Genomic DNA, 23,221 nt, shown 5'->3' with positions numbered 1-23,221 from the left:
CTTAAAGAGCCAATCATTCACTTTTCCTTCCATAACCTCTTTAAAATAAATTGTTTTTTTTATGCATTTGGCTTCATTCACTTTTGCATTTCCATGTCTGAGGGCCAAACATCTGCTCATTAATACAAAAGTCTCCCATGAAACATAGAAACTATCCAGTACTGTTCAATACAACCACACTGAACCAACAAACAACAGATCTAAACTCAGCTTTTGCCTGTGTGTGTTTGTGTAATCTGATCAAACTGCCATATCTGGATACAGTCACTGCGAGGCGCAAGGCAAAATAGCAGCTTCTCTAAAGACAGGTGTGTGATTCCCACCACTGCAGGCTGAGCTGTTAATCTGCCATCGATATTTACACAGCAGTTGTTTAGCACAGTTTAGACTGAGAAGCCTTTAAATAGCAAAATAAACAAAAAAACAAACAAAACCAAAACAAAAGAGCTAAGAAAAGAAAATGTTTCTGAGAGCTTGAGGGAAATTTGAGGCTGCAGAGGAAAAAGCACTGCTGATAGTTAATAAATTACTTGTATCTTGGAGGACACGTTCAGTGGATAAACCTGTTAAATAAGTGCTTAGTTATCTTCTAGCTCCTCCCTTCTCATCTATTACAAAGTTTGTTGCAAGTTTAAAGGTCAGATGTGACTGATTCTCCAGCTAACGCCTCTTTTACTTTTGCTGTGGACGCACTGAAGGGACTGCAAAGTCTTCTTGTTTTTCATAGGAAAAGGCAAATAGAAGAATAATTTTCTTAACCCAGAAAACCCTTTTCATGGGTGATTTTTATTTCTGCATGGCTAATCATTTCTCCAAATCCCATGCTTCAAAATAACCGTCAGCGAAGGACATTTGGCTTTACAAGTAGTATTTTCCCCAGAATAGTCATCTCCCATAAACTAAATTAATTTACTATATCCTCAAAAGTAATTAGCTGAAAATAAACCACAAACCCCCCCCCCCCCCCCCCCCCAAAAAAAAAACAGATAAAATAAAATCAGGCTCACATGGCCATCAAAGTGGCAGAGAATTGTATAAACAAGTGCACATCCTCAGGGTTCAACAGAGTAAAAAGAAATATGTGTATACACGTTGGCCTCTTCCACTCTGATTGCTGTTGTGATGTAACGTCACCCTTGGGTATATTCTACCTCTCTCAGGTAGGATCAGCCCATATGAGGTAAAAAGTTGCTTCTGCTCACAGGTCTAAGGATATATTACTCAATCTTAAACACTAATCTCCACTGATGTCTTCAGATCTGGTCACAGACGTAAACAGCGATGTTCCTCATCTCTAAATTGAAGTTGCACAGTTCAGGTCATCAAAACACTTTGAAAAAGTGAGTAAAAAGAAATATAAAACCACATCAATATGATATAGCTCTATGTCTGTACAGCACAACTACAGTCAGTCTCCCTGCAGGATGACCTGGAACACCACCTCGTCCACAAGGCCACAACGTGTCTCAGTAGTTGGGCGGCTGGTAGTCTCCCTGCGGCTGGAAGCTTGACGTGAAGGGAGGCTGCTGTTGCACGTCAGGTATGTTGCTGGGGTAGGGTGCGTACGTAGTAGGGGTGTACGTAGTGGGGTTGTACGAGGTGGGCGCGTAGGTCGGAGGGTAGGGAGTCTGGTGATCCGGTGGCGGCTCCGTGTAGGTGGGGATGGTGACATCGCTGATACCGTGGCGGAAACGACCAAGGGCGAAGTAGGTTAGGATTCCCTGCACAATGAGAAGTGGAAAAAAAAGGTCAGATTTTTCTGCTGACTTGTTTTAGTAATAAGTCAAACCCAAAGGCAAATATTTTTACTAATCAGTTCCTCAGTTATTTTTGTAAATAAAATTAATACATGACAGAAATTTTGGGCGGCAAAAGCCTCAATCATTTCCTTTATTTCGGTCGCTCTCCCCTGCTTCTTCTCCTTACACCAGCTAGCTTCATGTCCTCTTTACTGCATCCACATAGCTCTTTGGTCTTCCTCTAGGCCTCCTACCTGGCAGTTCCAACCTCACTATCCTTCTACTGATATATCCCTATCCCTCTTCTATACACGCCCAAACCATCTTAGTCTGGCTTCTCTGACTTTGTCTCCAAAGCATCTAAGATATGCTGTCCCTCCGTTGTACTCATTCCTGATCCTATCCATCCTTGTCTCTGCTGCCTCCAGTTCTGCCTCCTGTCTTTTCCTCAGGGTCACCATCTCCAAACCATAAAACATTGCTGGTCTCCACTGTTTCGTACACCTTTCCTTTCATTCATGCTGATAATCTTTTATGACACCTGACACTTTTCTCCATTCATGCCAACCTACTTGTACACGACTTCTTAACTCTAAAAACCTCAACCACTTGTGCTAAATGTGCTGTTGATTCATATTGTGCTGACTTAACTTCTCCAAACTGTTCAGGCGGACTGTACCTGACCTCATGGTACTGTGTGATATCTTGCACCAGTGTGTTAGCAGCAGATTCTTAAGCCCTGAAAGTTAAATCATATCCACCAGTTTGACAGTAAGTATTCCCTACTGTTTACAAGAGGCACCAAAACATGTCTTTATGTTTCAGTAATACCTGGTCTTGTTTAATTAATTCAGGTATTTGCACCTGAGATTTTTTTTCCGTTCAACAATGCATCGTAAACAAAATTCAACAATTAATTTATCTCAGTCCTCGACAAGGACTGTTTATATGAGAAAATCAATGTATAGAAATGGCTTATCATGTAAATAATTTAACTCCTAAAAAGGAATAAAGAGAAGCTAAGTAATGCACCTGCTCTTTATTTATTGAGGACAATGATCTTATATGATATATTATGAACAAAATTTTCTTATATCTGCTATTTGCAGAATGTGTCTATGGAAACGTATACAGAACCCAAAAAGAGGTTTCTGAAAAACTCAGAAAAAAAGGCAGCAGGAAAACATTACAAGGCCCCCCTCTGAAGAGTTTGGGCCTGAACAATCCCCAGTAAAACTGTGTACAAATGGAGGAAATTCAGGACCATTGTTACCCTCCACAGGAATGATCTGCGAGGTCACAGAAAAACCCAGAGTAACTTCTAAGCAACTAAAGGCCTCCCTCCAATTGGTTGACATTTATGTTATCAGCCATAAACATTAGCTGATGTTAATGTTTATGGGTCTACCATCAGGATAACGCTTAACAACAGCAAGGCTGAGAGGAGAAAGCCACTCCTGTCTGAAAGAACATGACTGCCTGCCTGTTTGAAAAAAAATCATGTGAATCAGCCTGAAGGCGTTTTCAGACTGCAGGTTTACTTGTGGCTCTTAAAGTTTCCAAAAGTAGAACGAGATTCAAAGCCTTTAATTATCATATCCTTCTCTTGTGGAAGCAGCTCTTAGTCAAGTTTAGGAGGCAGACACCATCTCTACCTTCAAGATTAGACTTAAAACCTTCCTTTTGATAAAGTTTATAGTTAGTGCTGCCTTAGGTAACCCTGAGCCATCACTCCAGTTGTACTGATATAGACCTAGGCTGCTGGGAGTACTTATTCTGCACCCTGTTCTCTTATTTTCTCTATGAATGTACGTGCCCTCATTGTTATCATTAACTTTGTGTTTCTCTTTCCCTTTTCTCTTTTCCTGCCTCAGCCAGCTGGGGGCTGTCCTCTAGACAAATCAGCCATTCAGTCAGCACACACAAACAGAAAGCCTGACTCAGTCCTGATGTACCTCAACCAAATTATTTGGTGCCTCATTTCTCATCAGATTAAGGCAAAAGCAAAAGACAAAACACATGCTGAAGAGGAAGTCACATCTGAATGTGAAGGCAAGAGGCACAAATGTTGTCAGGGTTTGCAGCGCACACTCACAAAAAGAAGAAGAAAAAAAAAAAAAAACACAACAAAACTCTAAACTGTGAGAAATAATATGGAGAGATTCTGAAAATTCAGTTATCAATAAGAAAAAAAAGAAGAAAAATGTGATATCTGGTAGATGTTTTGCTGATTAAAAATAACCTTAAAGGGACATAACTTAACATTTTCTGTTGTTTACTGGCCAAAATCGATGTCTGCATGTATGTTATGTTCTCCTAAGCAAAGAATTTCAGATTTGTTCATACATATGAAGCGTAATCCGGTAGAGAAGCACGATGACGGTCTACCATCTTGAAACTATAGCTGCTGACAAGGGACAAATAACACCAACTATGCGTTTTTCCTGCGAGCCAGTGCACAGTGATTGGGACGCAGGAGGAGAAGATAAACGAGAATGGCCTACTATACCGGCAAGTTGGCAAATCTGTTAAATTGTTATTCACATAAATGCAGAACCATACATATGCTGACAATTGTTTCACCATCGCCAAAAAAGTGAAAAAGGGGACTGAAAAGGCAGCATGACTAGACGATACAAAAAGGAGGATCAACATCACGCTAGCTAGCCTTCCCCAGGTGGAAGGAGCTCAAGGAGAAAAATTGGAAGAGTGATGCTCACGTTGCCAGCTTTCTCCTCGATAAGTAAGTCTGTGTACTGTGTAAATTAGCTTAAAGCTAACTTTTTCATTTGGTTTTGTTAGACAGTGTTGCTCATTACCATGGAAGCATAACAGTAGTTTCTGATAAAATACACCAACCTCAGTGTATGTTTACATGGTTTCAGTCGCTTTCATAGTCATGGTAAATGCCAGCTTTCAGTCGCGGTAAAGCTGGACTAAAAGCTGTTGGGAAGATTTATAAGAAAACTTTTACTGTAACAAAAAACCGGTGGTGTGTCGAGGCCAGTTTCCCTGTCGAGATTCGCTCCCCCTGTGAGAATCCTTCTTCCTTCTAAACATAGAGGGACCATATCTAACAGTGAATTTCTGTCCACCAGACATTTTTCCTCCTGACCAATTATGCTCCAGAGGGAACTTCTTCACCTCACTGTATTAAGTTTGAAATATAATAACTGTGTTGCTGGTTAATCCATACTTCTGTATTTGTTTCATAGTGGTCACATATGATTTTGTGAAGGGGGTAACCCTAACCCTGAAAGGAAAAAGGGTCAGAGTGAGCAGACCCAGGCCAGGACTCAAACCTGAGCTGGCTGCTTCAAGGAGCTTTAGCCTCTGCACATGGGGCGGAGGATCAACCAGTTGAGCTAAACGCTGCCTAACGGCAGCAATTCTCACACAATGTGCCCTTATCAATAATCTTATTCAAAGGAAACACTTACTGCTGCAGAAAAGTGAAGAATATAAGTAAATCTATTAAACATTAGACTGCAGAAGCTGCTTACCCAGGTAGCGATGGAGAAGAACGAGAAGGCAATGGTGGCACGTGCAGCGTCCTCAGGGATACTCCCGTCAACATGAGTGCGACTCCACTGACTGGCCAACAGGCAGAAACACACAAACCACAGGAAGGTCCATGCCCCTAGAAAACATACAGAGACAGATGCACAATCACTCTTTCCTCACTGGATGGAAAAATAGAAGAACTCAGCTGCAAACTCTGGCATGAAAAGTGAGTATTTCCAACAACATCACAGAGACAATAGAATAAAAAGACCTCTCCAGTCACCATCTGCTCAAATGAACACAAACTACAAATTCTTTGTTTTCTTGAAGAATGGCCAACTGTGAACTGTGTTCTGCACAGTTGATGAATGTTTATTTCATGAGAATCTGCAAGGTCATCCCCCCCTTCACCCCACCTAACAGCTCAGTCATCTTCTGCATGTGCAACGATGAACAAGACGTTATGTCAGGAAAACAGGCAGTTGTCTGTCCAGGATGACAACAGTGTTCAAGTTTTTCTACAGAGGTTCAGATTCATAAATCTAACACAACCAGAACCAATATTTCTCAAGAAAATACAACCAGTCATGTTTAAGTGGCAGTCAAACCAAAGTCCAAAGATGGCCGGTATAAACACTGGACACAGAGGGGTATGATAGAAATTAGAAAAATTATAGACAAATTTTATAAATTTAAAGTAAAAAAGAGATAAAAAGGAGATGAAAACCGTGGCTCTTTGGCATTTTTAGAGGTATCGTAACACTACGTAAAACACAGAAAAGCAGGGTTTGGTCATGAGTAAAGGACCTTCTTCACTATATGTCAGGGACAAGGGGGAAGCTGAGCTCAAAAAACAAATATGTAAAGAGGACTGTTATAATGCACTGTATGTGCAGCAAACAACTACTAGCTGCTGGATGTGGAGGAAATTCTGTTGAAAAAACATGATCAGGTAGGCTATATTCCTATGGAAAACTAAACGTTCAGCTGCTCTACTGTCATGTTGGAGAAAATGTGGCAAGAAAAATATAACCTACACACAAATATCCTGGGAATGTTTGAAAATGGGAAAAATTTGAGAAGTTGTTTGGGGAGAATTAAAAATTCTATTAGACTACATCATAAAAAACTGTGTATTTGGTGTTCTGTTTAGACAATTTGTTACATAAAGATGTAAAGTATGTGGTATATTATCCTATAAAATTGCTCTTATCAGCAAGTAAAAGGGCTAATTCTTGTAAATTGCACAAAAGAAAAAACAAAACAACAATAAAACACCCACTTTAAGTAATAGCTGGATATTTTGAGTAATGAACAGTCACTGTTTGAGAGAAAGCTTAAGAAACTATTCAGAAGGTCAATACAGAAGCCATAAATAAATGTACTTCAACTTGTGCAACACTACATAAGTTTCCGATCTTAAAATTGTGCCTTTGATTAGTTTTTTTTTTTGGCAAACTGACATTTACAATGCACTTTGCTAGAGCTATTGTTGTCCTGCAGCATCCAGAGGCTGACAAAACGCACTTCTGAGGAAGCGAGGAAAACAAAGACAGAAAGTGACATTGAACTGGCTTTTAGCAGAGAGCTCAGAGAAGACACAGGATGCAATACTGATGCTAAATTAGCTATCATTAGAGGGTACCAAAGTACCAAAATGGACCAAAGTTCAGTAGTGGTGATTTAAGCTTAGTTTTCATTGACACTACTGTGTTCCTGTGTTCTGTTATAATATGCAAATCAATAAGCTGCAATTTGTATTATAAAAATACACTGTTAGTTAAATCCAATTTGTCTCTATAGCTACATTTTATGAGTCTGTGGTGGCCAGTGCCCTTCTTGATGGTGTGTGCAGGGGAAGCAGACTGAAGGTGGCTGACCCCAACAGGCTCAATAAAATGATCAGTAAGGCCAGTCATGCTGTTGGACTGGAGCTGGACTCTATGAGGGTGGTGTCAGAGAGGAGGATGCTGTCCAAGCTAAGAACCATACTGGACAGCCCTTCCCACCTTCTCCAACATGCTGGACAACCTCAAGAGCACATTCAGTAACAGTCATTCGACCTTGCTACAATACGGAGCGCGACAGGAAATCCTTCCTTCCTGCTGCCATCAAACTTCACAACTCTGCGCTGAACCAGAAGTCAGATAACCTCTGGTAAATATTGTATATACCAATATCTTTATTTTATTATTTGTATTTTATATTCCATTTTTATTTTCTTATTTTATTATGTTTCATTTATCTATTTATTTATATTTAATTTCAGGACCTTATTCTACTTTCATTTGCACTCTTATTCCTTATTTTCTCCTTTTCTCTCACTGTATGTCATTGTTTTAAGGGGTGATTAAGAAAGTATTTCTGATCCACTCTACTAAGCAAGAGTAAATGAATTAACAAACGAATGGATAACAATAAATTGGAGAGAGCTACGTTTTTACTGCTTACTAGAAACCATGTGCAGCACATCCTCCAAGCTAAAGAGGAGAGTGACTGGCATTGTATCAAAGAGAGCATCAGTAATATCTTGGGGTCCAGTTGTGCACATAGCATGTGCAACTTGTTTGGTGCCATACAGATGAGGTCTTTTTTGAGCAAAACTTTTTCTATTTCAACAGGAAAATCCTCAACCACACCATAGATCAGGGCTACTCCATTCGGTCCTACGAGGGCCCTTAATCCAGGAAGTTTTCCATGTATCCCTGCTTCAACACACCTGAATCACCTGATAAATTCATTTGCTGAGATAGTTAAAAAGTGTCTTAAAGTAATATCAATGAAAAGAGACAAAAACAGACAATCATTTCTAATTCAGCCTTCTTATTTTTAAATATTCCTTGAGTTAAAAAAAAAAAAGTTGGAAGAGCAAATGGAGCACAAGTTGTTCCGAGGCCTGAAAGCAAACAACAACAATAAGCTGCAGGCCACAAAACTCAAAACAATGTTATGAAAGTAGCTTGAACTCAAGCTGGTGGAATTTTACAGATCTTACAAAGCACGAAAGCCACTGCTCACCTGAGAATACCAGGTCGGCCACAACAACAAACTTCCTTTCCTGTGCGTTGCTCATAAATGGGACATAAACGTCCAACATCAGGAAGGCCACGCACGCCAGGAAGGCAATCACCCCGATACCAACAGCATAGTGGCACGCAGAGTCATTCTGGTTGAAGATGCACGTTGCTTCAGAGCTGTGTAAAGGGTTGATGTATCCTTCTGTTGTGATGCAAGCAAACACCACAATGGCAAACACCTATGTTGAAACAAAAAAAAAGAGAAGATGGTGGGAAACTTTCAGTGGCTTGCCAAGAAAAGACACGTTTCAAGTTTATGCATCATCTACAATTTGTATATTTTCCACTGTTGCCAACTCATTTCAAAGATGAGAGCCAAACATTTAGACTAATTCATCCTTCAGGCAGCTATTTGTTTATTAGAGCACTATGTGAAAATCTACTCTTTATCTAATCTATAGTAGTTTTATGTCAATACCATAGTTTCCGTATTCCATAAGTTTTCTTCTATGACAGACAATAATATAACATGTTTTCTTATTTAAATTTTATTATTTCTGTCTTCAGGAGATGATGCAGTAAATGAAACTCAGTCATTAGACGCTCTTAAAACTCAGTCACAAGAACTTATATCGTCTTCCACCTTAACAAGCAGGCCAGCCAGGATAACGTCACAAAGCGTCTCATCTCTCACTGCCGACCCTTTAAAAACACCCCCCGCTGCCTTGTCTGGTCCCCGTGGTCCCGTGGTCGTGGTTGGCTGCTATCTACTCTGATTACCCAGCACCCCATGTGACCTATTTCTGAGTGCAGCTGCCTGCCATGTGATTCCAGAGATGCCACCAGCTCCCTCACAACACTCATAATGAGATCTGGGAGGAGAACAGAGAGGGCCTGTTTAACGGGTGGGAAGAGCGAGGTCGCAATTCTGCTGGTGGGATGAAATCAGCAACACAGAAAATAAAGCAAACTGGAAGTTTGGAAACTGGGGGGACTTCCAGAGGAGAAGATGTTTGTTTCAGAACATGACGGAACAGAGAAAGAACATACGAGAAATATTTAAAAATTCCCATATAGCAGGTGCTGGTTGTCAGTAAACAATCAAATAACCCTAAAAATAGTTTTAGTGTAGATCAAGTGATGTGATTCACTTTCACTTAGTTTTCAGTGACAAAAAGCCACTACATGGAGAGTTTTTTCTTTATCCGAGAGCAGCTATGGTGTATTAAGGGATCTGTTGTGTTTTCAGAGAAAACAAACCTTTCTTGTGCCAAAGGCGCTTCTTCATAAGATTAAAACCACCAAATACACGTAGATCTAGCCAGAAAGAATTTGAGATGAGCTGAGTTCAGCTGTACTGTGTGTGTGTGTGTGTGTGTGTGTGTGTGTGTGTGTGTGTGTGTGTGTGTGTGTGTGTGTGTGTGTGTGTGTGTGTGTGTGTTTTAGGGGATAGACCATAGCACACACTGACCATGAGTAACAGAAAGGGTCAGCAGCAGGGGAGGTATCACTTTACCTGCCTGCCCATAGCTGATGTTTACCACTGACACACACATAATCTCTCTCACACACACACCATTTCCTAAACACATGCATGTAAACAACAGATCCAACCAAGGGCAAATTCTGTCCCCGTGAACTCATCTGCCACCCTGAATGTACAACACTTTATAGATTAAGATGAGTGTTTGCCTTTTGCACAACTGTTCATGAACATCAACTACAAGACCCTCTATTACAGGTTCAAATAAACAAATCAAAGTGGCTGTGAAGTGAGATAGTTTTATCCGTGTTTGAACGATATTTCAACAAATAAACGATCTCACTGAGAGATTTTGGACTTTGCATTTAAGTGTCCAAAGATCTTTGCCTAGCAACAGATGATTATGGAGATAAAACTTCCCTAAACTTTCCCCATGTGATTAGGTTCAACTTTTTATTTCTACCTCTCTCCAAGTTTTGCTGATGTAGTCATCTCTTAACTATCCTAGAGGGTGACATTATGATAAAGTAAGCTCAGATGTAACAGTTCATTGTAGCTGATGCTAAGCTCCCGGAAGTAAAGATATCTGTGACATGTTTTCTGTCTTTTGTGCTTTGATGGGAGCAGTGTTGAGCTGTGCTGTCACCGATCTGCTGTCATACAACAGCTGCAAGAAACATGACGCCTGCTGGTGGAGACGACGCATAAGGCAACAACTTGTTCTGACCAACACAGATAAATAAATAAAAACATTCTTTAAACCCTTCCACTCAGACCGTGCAGCTCCAGACCACCTGTTCTCAGGTCAGGATTGTTATTTTCTCTGCCTCGTGCTGTGAACTCCCACAACTAGTGTACTCACCCAACTGAGCACCCGCACAATAGTTTGGGGTTGTCGGGCGAACTTGTAGAAGTCAAAGCCTCCTCCTGCGAGCGCAGCCCCGTACGCACTTGCGCCTCCTGTCTCCTCCATGTCTCCCCTTCAGCTGATCCCCGAAAGCTTTCCGTATGATTTAAACCGAGCTAACGGGACAGCTTTCTAGGTTCAAAATGAGACGAAGTCTAAAGGGTACAGCCGTCTCTCGCACCGCTGTCTCTCACTAAGGACGAATCAAGCAGTCCGTAACGACAGGAGCTGCGCGTCAAGGGGCGGAGCTGCGCTTCTCAGCCCGTCTGCTTATGTAGATCTGTATTATTCAACCTCTCCACCACAGTTTTAAAAAAATGATCAAACAAACGTTCACAATGAGAGGACAAGAAAGAGAACAGAGAACAAGTGTTTATTGAAGCTCAAGAAGATTTAAAAAGTTGCTGAAACTGGTTCATCCATTAGCGTCTTCTGCTTAATTTGGGACCATTCATCCACAGAGACCTCAGATGTCTGAAGGGGACATAAAGAGGAGAGTTTATATCTTTAAGACTAATTATAATATCTTAACCTGATCTCACCTGATCAAATTCATCCTCTTTGGCCGTTTCAACCACATCAGGATCCTCACTGTAGCCTGACAAGTCCTGCAGGAGGAGACATTTGGATGTAAAATACGGTGCATAGAGTGTTACCTGTAAATGGATGAAATATAGGGATTTGTGACAAACCAGCTCATTCTCTGCTGCAACCATCTCCATCTCCAGGTTCAACCTGAGAGGGGGAAAAATTATCAGCTGTCTTGAAACAGGTTGAGTTGATGAAAGAACCAACACTGATCATTTAATGTCTTTAATGTCTTAAAAAAACACAACTTTTCTTAAATTGTGTGCAGAGAGTTGTGTGGCAGCACTTCTCAGAATCTATCTAAAATACTCAGTAACTCTTACTTTAAGGCTTCCCATCCTGTGTGGCCCAATCTGTATTGATCAAAATAACCAGGCAAGCATATGTTACATGGTGATGTAGGCCAAGATAAGTGAGGAGACAAAATGTCACAACAACAAAAAAGCTGTTCATGTACATAATTTAAAAGCATGTTTTCTGTGGGAGGGAAAGATCCTTCTGGTGTAGACTTTGCACCTTGTCATTTTGCAAGCACAAAAAGCAATAAAACAAACTAAATATGTGCTTTAAAGATGCAGTTATGGACTTTCTTACAGTTCCACTGTAAAATCGATGCAACACAAATCAGGGTAATAGAATTATTGATGATTTATGGAATACATAGCAAAGTAAGAGTCGTGTACCGAAACTCACGGACTGAGACAGCCCTTAAGTGTTACTCAAACACCAAACCTCAGTTTAACTCTCACCACAACTTCCTGTATCACTCTGCTGTCAGCTGCCCTTAAGTGTCAGAACAACTACATCACAGCTGCAGCTCGTACATAATGCTGAGAAATGTACATCTGATTTGAACATGATCCTTTTAAAGTCTGATTCAGATCATATCAGAATATATATCAGAATATTTTCTAGAGAAAAAGCATGATCAAATTTCAACAATGTAAAGGCAATGTATGTTTTTTTTTTAACAGAAAAAGAACTAATATCAGATTCTATGAGTGCAAGTAACTGAAACAAAATACCTATGATTTTAACAAAAAAAAAAACTATTGGCTTAATTTTCTGAGACCTGCAGATCCACCCAGCATAACATTCATAACCACACCCCGATTTTCATACTATTTGAAAAGGGCCATCATAAACATGAAAATAGGATAATAAATCAAATGAAAACATCTTTTACAATGATGCCATTAGGGACATTTTTTCTTGCATGTTTTTGAGTCCCAGCAAATCAGTACAAATTTGTTCAGTCATCATATTTATCTTAAGCTCTCCAATCTGAAAGGAGTGATCTCTTAAAGGATGATCCCACTCTTTTGCTGCAGGGGTGGGTACATGAATGTTTCAAGAGTGTGAAAATAATTTACGTTATGTTTCTTACAGGTACCTGATTTCAAATCATGTGAATACACATGGGAGATTTTAAACTCGCATGTTGGACAGCAGTTTCCACCATTATCATTATATCACAGAATTAGGGAATTTATTTTAGGAGACAAGTTAAGCCATCCTTTTAGTAGCACTTCAGAGACTTGCAGAATTAATGCCTATGTGCACTGACAATATTGTAGCAGCAAATAGTGGCCCAACATCTTACTAAGAGACCTTATGCTGTTTTTGTTGTTGTTTGTTTTAAGCAGAATTGTGTTGCTGCTTTTGAATTTAAAGTGAAAGTAGCTTTGTTGATAAGGAAATTATGGGAAAGGTCATTGTACTTGGCCACTGTGCTTCCACCATTGTGTTCATTTAGGGGGGCGATAAACCTTCATCATGCTGTTCTTCATCAGTGACAGTTAAAAGAAAAGCTGTGGAAGGATTACGATGCACAGTTATCTTCACAAGAGGAATCAACAAACGGAGTAACTGTGGTCATTTTTTCAACTCACAGAGACTTCTCTTTGTACTTCCTCTGCCCTGAAAGAAGAATAAATAAAGTTATTTTTTTGTAGAAACTGAAAAGGAGAAGCAACATGTTTAAAAATAGGCTGTGAACTCACTGAACATCACTCCCATCAGGCAGCAAAAGAACACCAGAAGATTCAGAACTGCGAAGCATCCAAAAACAACTGCTACCACAATGTCAGGGAGGCGGTTCAGCACTAGAGGAAGATGAAGAAGACGTGAAACCAGCGGCCATCTATAACCTGGATGTTTTACTCACACAACAAGCAGCACTGATCAGCTGTACCTTCCTCATCAAAATATCGCCTCGTGCTGTTTATGGAAGTGGTGTTGTCGAAACTGTCTGACACCTCACAGTGGTACTTCCCGGCGCTGCTCCTCCCCACAGACAACAGAAGTATGGATTCTTTTGGCAGCTGGTTGTAGACATAGTAGTAGCTTCCTCTGTCATTTAGAGGCATGTTGTTGTGGTACCACTGGAACTGTGGATGAGATCCTTTTGCTGCCTTACAGTAGAGCCTCAGGCCAATGACAGCATAGTTTTCTGCCATGTCATACTTATATGTAATAAGCACAGGTGCAGCAACCGGCACTATTGGACACAATATGGAATAGAAATTGATCTGAATGCAAATGGAGTATCAATAAAAACATTACACTCCCAAAGTGTTTTATTAATATTTTTACATACCAACTTCCAAGGGCAACCAGTGACTGTATGCTGTTTTGTCTCCATTGTTTGCCTGGCACTGAAGCTGTACAAGGTGGTTCATGACTACTGGAACCTTAAATGATGCTTGTTTCTCTTCAGTTGTCAAATTGCTGACCAGTTCCGTGTTGTTGTAGAGTGAAAAACTGATAGGCAGAGTTCCTCTTGTTGATTGGCACGTCACTGTAGCAAAATAATTTTGGTTATGGTCCTTTAATACGGTGAATGAGATGTCCGGTGTCGACACCAAATCTGAGGGAAGAGGAAGAGGAGTCATGCTATTCTGCTCAGCTGTATTTAAAAAGTCTGTATAAACCAAACCAGAAATTAATTATGGCACCTAACCTTTGATTTTGATTACAACTTCAGGGCTCTCGGAGATGAAGACCTCTGTGTTGTTGAAGATGTTGGTAGCATTACATACATATGAGCCATTGTCCATAGAAGTAACTCTGAGGAAGAAAATACATTATTATTCCAATAACTTTGATTACTTCTGATGTATTTCTTAGACTGAGTTAGATCACTGAGTTCATGAACTTAAAATAATTTTACCAGAAGTAAAACCAATGAGTTCAAATATTGCTTTTCAGCATGTTTAGGGATATTAAACAAGATGTGTTATTAAAAAAATAAAAATTAAATTAAATTAAATCTTACCAACATATTGCACTTACAGCAAAGACTGTGGTTGTTTTCAGAATAATGAAACGCTGTCTTTAGATATGGCATGTGGTGTGAGTAAGTAACATTTATATATATAGCACCTTTCGCTCATCACAAAGTGCTTTACAGAGAAAGTAAGCCAATAAAATTTACATCAGCATTTAATACACCTATGGCTGCATGGCCCAATTATTATAAGCTAGTTTTTACATACAATAAGCATTTTAGGGCCAGAAGCCAGAAGAAGTTTACACAAGTTTAGCTATAATGCTGAGATCAAAATAAATGGTTTGTAAATACATTTTTAACAGCAAATGGAAGAAATGTCTAGTATCTATTAATTTAGATGCTGATTCTTACTGAGAAAAACAGCCCCTACCAAGTATGTGATACACTCTCCATATTTGTGCTAACAAATGCTGACCAACTGGTCAGGAAACAAGTAGCCAGGAAATCCAAACCACAGATAAAAAAAGGGAGGGAAAATCCTTGCCAGGCTCCAGTTTGTTACCAACTTGGGTTAGTTTTCTGACAAAAGAGGAAAGTTCATATAGTTTGAATCTAATCAAGTCTTAGCTCTAACCCCATAACACAAGAGATTGTACTAATTTTTTATTCTCATAACAAAAAGGAAATCAGCATTTTTCTGTCAAACTAGTCTTGTCACAAATCTAACATACCGCATGTGATAGATTGTACATATTCAGTAATCATGGAAAAACAGCACACTACCCTGAGCAAACACCCGGTACCATCTTTTTATGTGCATTCACAACATCTTAGCGACCAACTTGTAATAGAGTAGCAGCTGCTGGACGGTTTCGGTAGATTTTTTACTAACCTACTAATCACAAGACGGTTTTCTGCAAACACGTGGTAAGGAGAGGGAAAGATGGGCTGATTATTGAGCAGCCACTTGTAGGTCACATGACTTCCTTTTTGAAGCTTACACTGTAGTTCCAGTTTATGTTCCTCGTAGAGCTCTGTTTGACCTGAGACGACAATTGCTGCACCTTTTACAGGCTCTGGAGAACAGAAACAAATTTGATTTGTTGAAGTAAATAAATAAGTCAGTAGATAATAAACTAACTTTTTTGATCGATTATGAATTTGACAAGTGATCATGTCGCTTCCGCCCATTTAACCATGTAATGGTGTTTTTTTTACTGTGTTGTCATGCTACTGATGTAGCTCTACCACAAACATTACTCCTTTTTCTAACCCCTTGAAGAATTGTGTTTTTGTTTTTTTAAGTTTATGTTTATGTGAATGTGGGACTTATTTGGGTAATGTGACTTACCAATGACCTTCAAGAAATATGTGTTGCTGACGGTGGGAATTATTTCCGAGTTGTTCTGTACTCTGGCAACACACTCCAGGTAGCCTTCATGATTAGGTTTGATTACTTTGGGAATCACTGCGACCTCCTCACCTTTCAGAAGAGTATATTCACCCAACAGGTTGTTATGCTCACCTCTCCTAGAAAAGGTTGTCAGTTATTAATAATTTTACATAATTCCTTAAGGGATTGTAGCATCATCCGTAAACTAAATGTACTTACTTGAATATCTGCAGCAGAATAGATTGATTCTTTGGGTTTGGAATTTCACATTGAAAATCTACAGCTTGTTTAGCCAAAGCCTCTGAGGGGCCAGAAAATACTGGATGCTCCAGGGATAACTGACCTATTTAAAGAATAAGGTAAAACTTCAAAATCTCTCAATTGCAAAGAGCAACATCATTATATCAACCGACAAAACACAAACAAAGAAACTGACTTACTGCTCTCCTCGGGGCAGAAGCACAACCCTACACAAACAAGACGTTAAACACAGGTATGGTAGCTTCAGATCACAAGTCAGTGTGTGTAAAGTAGTTTGTGTTGATTTACTTACCCAGAATGATCACAAAGAGGTGGGAAGACATGTCAGAGCAAAAGTCTTTAATACAGTGATCAACTTTGGTACTGGGGTGAGAAACTTTGACAGTTTGAATTAGACAGTTGAAGAACAACACACACACACACACACACACACACACACACACACACACACACACAGGCACAAACATATGTTAGTAGCTGATAGCGTTGCAGCACAACACCTCCCTCCTGTACCCTTCCTCTCTGTAACGTCATGTAAGTTGACTCATGCAATAAATGACATGTTTTTATTTGGTATGAGCATTAAACCAAAACAAGTCAGACACACCATAAAGATGAGGGTGTAATCAAGCTTATTAATACTGAATTGATAAAAAAAAAAAAAAAAAAAAAAACAATAGACAAAATATTGTTTAAAAATTTTTATTTGAGAAAAAAACAAGAACATATACAGTAGTTGTTCTAAATAATTGCTCACTCTTTGTGATGGAATAGAAGAATGATTTATGACATATCTGGCAACTTAAGAAAAACAACAAATTATTTATTATTAAATTAGATAATTAAAAGGTGCCGGATCTCCTTGTATCATACTGTGATCTCTATGGTCTGAAAGAGAGAAGCAAGGTCATGATGTTGTTTTTGACCATATCAGATTCATTTATCATCTTAAAAAGACCCAAATTAATTTAATTCACACTTAAGACAACTTAGTTGATCATTTTATGCTTAATGGCATAATTTGTGAGCAGAGGCCTAAAGAAAAGGCACAGAGCTAAAAGGGTTCAAGTTCTATTTAGAAGAAAATACAGTCATATGGAAAAACTACTGTTTACTTTTTCAGATTATTTAGAAAAACCTAATAATTCAGGGTCATGGGGGTCTGGAGCCTATCCCAGCAATTAGCAGGCGAATTGCTGAAATTAGGTTCAACTTGTAAAGATTAGATTGCAGTGATGGGAAATTGTCTCATTTAAATATTTGACAACTAAAACCTGCTGTTCTGTTTGATGAAGAAGCGTGATAGAATATCTGTATTCTATCTATCTATCTATTTCTGTATTGTAACTTATATTTTCTGCATTTTATCTTATTTTATTTTAGCCTTTTTCTATCTTTAAGAAACTTGCTTTGCCTTGCCTTGTCAGAACCATTAACCTGCCAACCAGTTATTCAATTTTTCCATTGCTGCTAAAGTAGAACTTCTTTCTTTCTTATGATTAATCAAATAAATCAGAAACATTACAGCAGAACTTAATAGCAGGTTTTACTTACTTATTTAAACTCACTACAATGGGTACAAATCTCTGTGTACAGTTGGTTTGTATACCTGATTCTGAACATCACAATCTGCAGGTGAAGTTTCATCAACCATGTGTGCTGATTGAGACTCTGGTACAAAGAGATGGGGTGCAGGAGAACTGGAGGCAGAGAAAGTACATATGATACTGAACAAGATGATTTCAGGTAAACACTAAACTTGTGTTTTTTTTACATACAACTTACTTGGCTGGAGAAGTGTTGACAAGAGCTGTGGGGAAAAGGTAAAAAAAAAGCAATTACACATTTCCTTTAAATGAAACTATCCTTCACACGTGCACACACACACCTTGCTCGCGGTCAAACATCTTGATTACACAGACTGAGCTGACCGCCAACATCACAAGAAAGAAGCAGCAAAATATTACGGTGATAACTTCTATGGGGGTCACATGAAGCTCTGTGGAGGAAATGAAAAAAAAAACACTGTTTAGATTCTGTCAAGGCAGCATATATGTTAAGTGAAAGTACAATTGGTTTTACTTGGTGATGTTTCAGTGGAGGATGTTACTGGAGGCAAGGAGTTAAGGATCCTGTCTGAAGTTAAGAGTGCAGACACCCCACACAGAACACATAAACACATATAAAAAAGAAAAGGAAAAAAGGGGATAAACATCCTTTTTTTTAACAGTGTGTAAAAGTTGACTATTTTTCATTGGTTGGTTCTGGATGGGATCAGCCAGATGCTGTGATTAGCTGCTGTTTAAAGACTTCTCATTAAAGATAGTTAATAAAAACTCTGAAAATACTGCATTGTTAGAGCTTGAAGTGACTGCATGTGTCCCCCCAAAAGTCAGAATTACAAACTTTTAACTATGCACTGTTTGCTATGACAGAATGCTCAGAATTTATTATGAATTTATTCATTTTAATTAATTTAATTTATTCCAAATCTTCATTTGGAAATCAACTAAAGTACGCTTTATATCCATAATGACTAGAGCTGTCAGAAAAAAACTGAAAAACAGTGAATAATCCCCAATTTTTAACCACTGTAGGATAATTTTAATACACAGTCAAAAGAAAAAAAAAAGCCTGGAAATTATTCCTGAAGAATTTTTAAAGAAATTACATGAAAACTTGTCTAAGAAAAGTTCAGACTGTGCTGAAGAATAAAACTGCTCAGACCAAATATCAATTTTCTAGCTTTTTATAATTGTACAAATTAGTTTTACCTTTTAATTATTTTTTTTTCCTTTTGTTTACTGTAAGGAAAATATTGGAAAATCAAAACTTTTCCAGAGGGTTGTAAGTACAGTTTATGATACAGTGTAACAAATGGGACTCTTCTGAAGGTTTATCACCTAAATGTTCCCCCGTCTGCCAGATTGTGTTGTAGATGTTTAGTCAGATGCAGCTAACCAGAACCAACACCTTTGTTGTCAACAACGTGAAAAAATCTCAGAATGCAAACGCTAATCATATTGAAATTGAAGTTAAGATCCTATTAATCTGAACATCTCCTGGCGGGTTCAGAGTTCAGTCAACAGCCGAGCTGAAGATAAATATAGTCCATGTGTGACTTATTGCTGATTAGCGTCTAGCACTGGTAAATTTGATATTAAGCTTCATGTTAAGCTATTTATGGCTTCATGATTAACAATAGCTTTATGTTTTCTTCTTTGTCAGTAGGCAAATCCAGCATTCTCCCAGAATCTCTGTCTTTATATAGATTATATTTTTTTTTCTGAGTCTACTTTAGATATTTTCACCTGTGATCTGGACCAGCACATCTGCACTCTCCACCCATGGCCCAGAGTGATCATAGCTGTCTCTGGCCCTGCAGCGGTAATACCCAGAATCCTCTTGGCTGAGCTTGGGGAGGATGAGGGTTTGTCTGTGGTCGGTGAGGCCAAACTGAGGTATGATGGGCTGAATGTGAGAATCCAAATGAGATCCAGAAGGAAGAGCAGAGTTGCTAAAAAACCAGGAGATGTGAGGAAAAGTTCCTCTGGTGATCAGACAGCTCAGCCTGGCAGCAGCTAGTTTGGCTTCAGCTGTATACAGATATTCCACTTCCACTTTTAAATCCCCTCCGACTGGGACTGGACACACAGGGAAAAAGAAAACAGTTACTTAACAGCAGAATTAAATCTTGTTGATCCATAGAAAAAGGCAATACACGCCTCACCTACTTCCAAAGTTACGGGCTCACTCATCAGTTCCTGCATCTCAGTTTTCACCCGACATCTTGCCTCGCCCATATCCAGTCCGGGTACCATGGCAACTTGGAACCAGACAGTGAGTGACTCGGAAGCAATGACAGATCCAACCTCTTTGTCATCAATTGAAAGAGAGAAGTCCACTGGAGGACTCCCTCTCGATAACCAGCAGGTAACATTGCCATGGTAATTATCTCCATCTTTGAAAATGGAGAAGGAAATCTTTGGTTTTGAAACATAGACTGGCCAAAGAAAAGAATAGAAGAAGATGGAGAGAGAGATGATACAGGATTTTATTAATGAAATAACCATATACTGTGGGATAAAAAAGAAACAACACCCTTATTCAATTATAAGGTGTTACATATGATATTTTTCATCATGTCATTCATTTAACAAAAAAGTAAGCAACAGAGTATAAAAGTAAATCCTTTCTGCTTCCAAAGGAATTAAGAGGGCAATGACCTGCTAATCAAATGTAATTGCCACCACGAAGGCATTGGTTTGTCAGTCTGTCTGTTGGCAACATAACCCAGGAACCTTTAAAGGATTCTTCATGGGGAAACAGAGTTTCTAACTCAAAAATAATACCCACAGTATCTAAATAACTAACTAACTAACTAACTAACTAACTAACTAACTAACTAACTAACTAACTAACTAACTAACTAACTAACTAACTAACTAAATAAATAAATAAAAGACAATGGCTTGTTGGAGGTCTGTGCCCTCTGAGTGCTTCTAGTTGATTAATTGATTATCATAAAGTGTGGAACCTCTATAAAAGCAGCGGTTTTGGTAGTTTGCTGGTTTGGGGCCTTCAGGTTTGTATTAAGACAATGTCAAGGAGGAAAGACATCTGTAATAATCATAGAGAAGAAATTACTGCTGCTGTCCATTAATCTAGGAAGGGTTATAAGGCCATTTAAAATTTATTTGTCCATCATTCTAGATTTAGAAAGATTTTCGAAAGGTGGAAGACATTCAAGACATATGTGAATCTTCTCAGGTGTGAACACATCTACTCCAAGCTCAGACCATCCAATGCTCAGACCAACTACAAAAAACTCAAGAGGTACATCTCAGACTCTACAGGGCCAGTTATATTACAGTTCATGACAGTATGAGTAGAAAAAGACTGGATAAGGAGGGCTTGTTCAAAATGACTGAACAAGAATGATTTGGTAGGGTGTGGCAGAAGACAGTCTCTCCTCTATAAAAGAAGAAAAATAAACAAACAAACATGGCAGCACAGGTTAAATTAGCAAAGTTGTATCTCAACAAACAAGACTTCTAGAACGACATCCTTTGGGCAGATGAGTACAAAGTGGAGATGTTTGGCCATAATACACAGAACCTCCAGGCAAACACCTCATACCAGCAGTCTAGCACAGTGATGGAGAGGTGCTTTGCAACCACAAAACCTGAACTTTCCAGTCACTGAGTCGAACTTCTCTGATACCAAAGTATTCTGGAGTCAAATATGAGGCCATCTGTCTGACAAAGCTTGGCTGAAGTTGACCCATGCAACAGAGCAATGATCTCACATACAGCAAATCTACTACAAAAAAACTAAAAAAGGAAAGAATCGTCGCCCAGATAGCAGCCCAACTAAAACCGTGGGCGGGACTTTATGAAAGCTGTGCATAAACGAATGCCCACAAACCCCAATGTACCAAAGGAAACAAAACTCCTCCACAATGACGTTAGAGACTAATAACATGATGCAGAAAACAATTCAAGTTATTGGTATTAAAAGTGGTTCTACAAGCTACAGACAAATTTTCACACTGCTTCTACATTTTATCTTAATTTGATGATGATAACATGGTTTAATATGCCAGCAATTTTTGTTCATCTGTTCATATTTACTTAAGGATGATGTACTGTCTTTTTGACAACTTTGTAGCATAGCAAACAATAAATAATGGCAATTTGTCCCCAAAATTGTCCCCAATTTCATGAAGCAGGAGTAATCTAAAAATGATGAATGTCTCCACAAAATTGCAAGCCTGTCGAATAGTTGTGAAGATATTTCTGAGACAAGTTGTAGAATGGCTGATACTTTTAAAGACGGTATCTTCTACTTTTTTTTTTTTACTATATTTACCTTTTATTATCAGTTGGACTTCTGTGCTGGTGGAAAACCTCCTAATGTCCTGCACCATGGACCAAGCAATGCAATAATAATATCCAGCATGCTCTGGAGTCACTCTTTCTATCACAAGCTTGTTTCCAGAAAAATGCAAGTCTGACATAGAAGATGCTACTTCTTTCCTGTTGAAAAACCATGTGTAGGAAAGGTGTGAACCCCTGTCAACATCGCAGCTCAGGATGATGCGTGATCCCTCATATGCAACTGGGGGGAAGGGCTCAGAGGTCACTCTGGTGTTTGATGCCGGAGCTAGTAATAAAGGAATTACACATATATGAAGATGAAAGAACAAGCTCAAGCCTAGCAATATATAGTAAAACACCCATAATCAGATACTCACTGACTATGCTCAGTTTAATGCTGTTGCTGAATCCTGAGCTTCCTCCTGCTGTCACCTTGCACTGGTATAACCCATGTGACACTGCAGTGACCTTTAGCGGGAATACTGCAGCTTGATCCCCTTCCTGATCAACATGTGTGTCAATTAGGAAAGTGCTGTTCCTCATTAGCTCATAGGTGACTGGTGGAGAAGAGCTTGGAGTAAAACATCGAAAAACCACCCTTGAGTTGAGATAGGCCATGTCTGGCCCAGTCAACTCTGAGTGAAGAGAGCTCGATTCACCTGAAGAATAAAATGAAATAGACAGCTTGGAACCCTATTGCAGGTGAAATAACACTAAATGTACTTTAATTCATAATATAACATAAACATCCTCCTGATACTGGTTACCTACTCCTCTAATAATTGAAAAAGGCTTTAAACATAAAGGACATATGCTAGATATTAATAAACAGAGCTTCATATCAGAAGTATCCCACTTACTTATCTTGACTAGCCAACTTGCCAGAGCTGGAGGAGGGGGAAAAAAAAATCATCATGTACCGCTAAGAATATTTGCCAAGTAAATAATCTATTTAGGTAATTATTTAAATTTTAAAAAGTCACAAACTCACCCAGAAGTGGCATCAGATTAAAAGTGCGATGGTTCTTCATAACAATCCCATGTATCTTTGTCATGCTTTTATCTGGTTGCATGTTAGTGTCTCATTGTGCATGCATGTGTGTGAGTCAGTCAACGTGAATGGGTGTTACACATATGCTGTGAGTAGATAACATATTAGGCTGCATGTTTGGCTTAATTTTAAATATCTATAGGATGTCACATTCAAATAAAGATTAA

General features: G+C 38.9%; 3 protein-coding genes across 8 annotated transcripts; all 3 read right to left on the bottom strand.

Annotated features, from left to right (window-relative positions):
- Window positions 1-1,466: 1,466 nt before the first annotated feature.
- Window positions 1,467-10,716, bottom strand: syngr2b (synaptogyrin 2b). Its single transcript, XM_041982441.1, has 4 exons — window positions 10,606-10,716; window positions 8,262-8,499; window positions 5,243-5,379; window positions 1,467-1,721 (listed from the first exon to the last, which is right to left on the bottom strand). The coding sequence occupies exons 1-4, from the start codon at window positions 10,714-10,716 to the stop codon at window positions 1,467-1,469; spliced, it is 741 nt and encodes a 246-aa protein (XP_041838375.1).
- Window positions 5,253-16,538, bottom strand: si:dkey-93h22.7 (platelet endothelial cell adhesion molecule). 3 transcript variants are annotated; one of them, XM_041983936.1, is made up of 15 exons: window positions 16,417-16,538; window positions 16,304-16,330; window positions 16,083-16,206; window positions 15,822-16,000; window positions 15,363-15,546; window positions 14,201-14,307; window positions 13,838-14,107; window positions 13,433-13,738; window positions 13,242-13,343; window positions 13,131-13,158; window positions 11,562-11,591; window positions 11,343-11,385; window positions 11,193-11,258; window positions 10,606-11,124; window positions 5,253-5,379 (listed from the first exon to the last, which is right to left on the bottom strand). In XM_041983936.1, exons 1-14 carry the CDS (start codon window positions 16,445-16,447, stop codon window positions 11,044-11,046), a joined length of 1,578 nt encoding a protein of 525 aa, XP_041839870.1. In that variant the 5' UTR covers window positions 16,448-16,538; the 3' UTR covers window positions 5,253-5,379; window positions 10,606-11,043. The 3 variants fall into 3 exon arrangements, with proteins under 3 accessions (XP_041839870.1, XP_041839871.1, XP_041839872.1); XM_041983937.1 differs by lacking the exon at window positions 11,562-11,591; XM_041983938.1 differs by lacking the exons at window positions 5,253-5,379; window positions 10,606-11,124; window positions 11,562-11,591 and having other exon boundaries at window positions 11,132-11,258.
- A 272-nt stretch (window positions 16,539-16,810) lies between these two features.
- On the bottom strand, window positions 16,811-23,203 carry LOC121638879 (Fc receptor-like protein 5). 4 transcript variants are annotated; one of them, XM_041983932.1, is made up of 11 exons: window positions 22,995-23,203; window positions 22,864-22,890; window positions 22,381-22,662; window positions 21,996-22,289; window positions 19,855-20,127; window positions 19,436-19,768; window positions 18,207-18,260; window positions 18,013-18,123; window positions 17,910-17,934; window positions 17,734-17,824; window positions 16,811-17,012 (listed from the first exon to the last, which is right to left on the bottom strand). In XM_041983932.1, the coding sequence occupies exons 1-11, from the start codon at window positions 23,074-23,076 to the stop codon at window positions 16,992-16,994; spliced, it is 1,593 nt and encodes a 530-aa protein (XP_041839866.1). In that variant the 5' UTR covers window positions 23,077-23,203; the 3' UTR covers window positions 16,811-16,991. The 4 variants fall into 4 exon arrangements, with proteins under 4 accessions (XP_041839866.1, XP_041839865.1, XP_041839867.1 ...); XM_041983931.1 differs by having other exon boundaries at window positions 16,811-17,824; XM_041983935.1 differs by lacking the exons at window positions 16,811-17,012; window positions 17,734-17,824; window positions 17,910-17,934 and having other exon boundaries at window positions 18,041-18,123; window positions 18,207-18,256.
- Between the last annotated feature and the right edge of the window lie 18 nt (window positions 23,204-23,221).

Source organism: Melanotaenia boesemani, chromosome 4 (assembly GCF_017639745.1).
Source record: "Melanotaenia boesemani isolate fMelBoe1 chromosome 4, fMelBoe1.pri, whole genome shotgun sequence".
NCBI lineage: Eukaryota > Metazoa > Chordata > Actinopteri > Atheriniformes > Melanotaeniidae > Melanotaenia > Melanotaenia boesemani.
Note: the sequence above shows the minus strand (reverse complement) of the source record. Positions and strands in the feature narration are given on the sequence as shown.

Coding starts and splice junctions, on each gene's coding strand:
- syngr2b (XM_041982441.1), bottom strand. CDS start 10,716: ATGGAGGAGACAGGAGGCGCAAGTGCGTACGGGGCTGCGCTCGCAGGA. Junction 8,500..10,605: donor TTGTGCGGGTGCTCAGTTGG/GTGAGTACACTA, acceptor GTTTCAACATAG/GTGTTTGCCATTGTGGTGTT. Junction 1,722..5,242: donor TCTTCTCCATCGCTACCTGG/GTAAGCAGCTTC, acceptor CTCATTGTGCAG/GGAATCCTAACCTACTTCGC.
- si:dkey-93h22.7 (XM_041983936.1), bottom strand. CDS start 16,447: ATGTCTTCCCACCTCTTTGTGATCATTCTGG. Junction 16,207..16,303: donor CTTCTGCCCCGAGGAGAGCA/GTAAGTCAGTTT, acceptor TTCTTTAAATAG/GTCAGTTATCCCTGGAGCAT. Junction 11,592..13,130: donor AAGTACAAAGAGAAGTCTCT/GTGAGTTGAAAA, acceptor TGATCAATACAG/ATTGGGCCACACAGGATGGG.
- LOC121638879 (XM_041983931.1), bottom strand. CDS start 23,076: ATGCAACCAGATAAAAGCATGACAAAGATACATGGGATTGTTATGAAG. Junction 22,663..22,863: donor AAGTTGGCTAGTCAAGATAA/GTAAGTGGGATA, acceptor TTTATTCTTCAG/GTGAATCGAGCTCTCTTCAC. Junction 20,128..21,995: donor AGTCCAACTGATAATAAAAG/GTAAATATAGTA, acceptor TTCTTTGGCCAG/TCTATGTTTCAAAACCAAAG.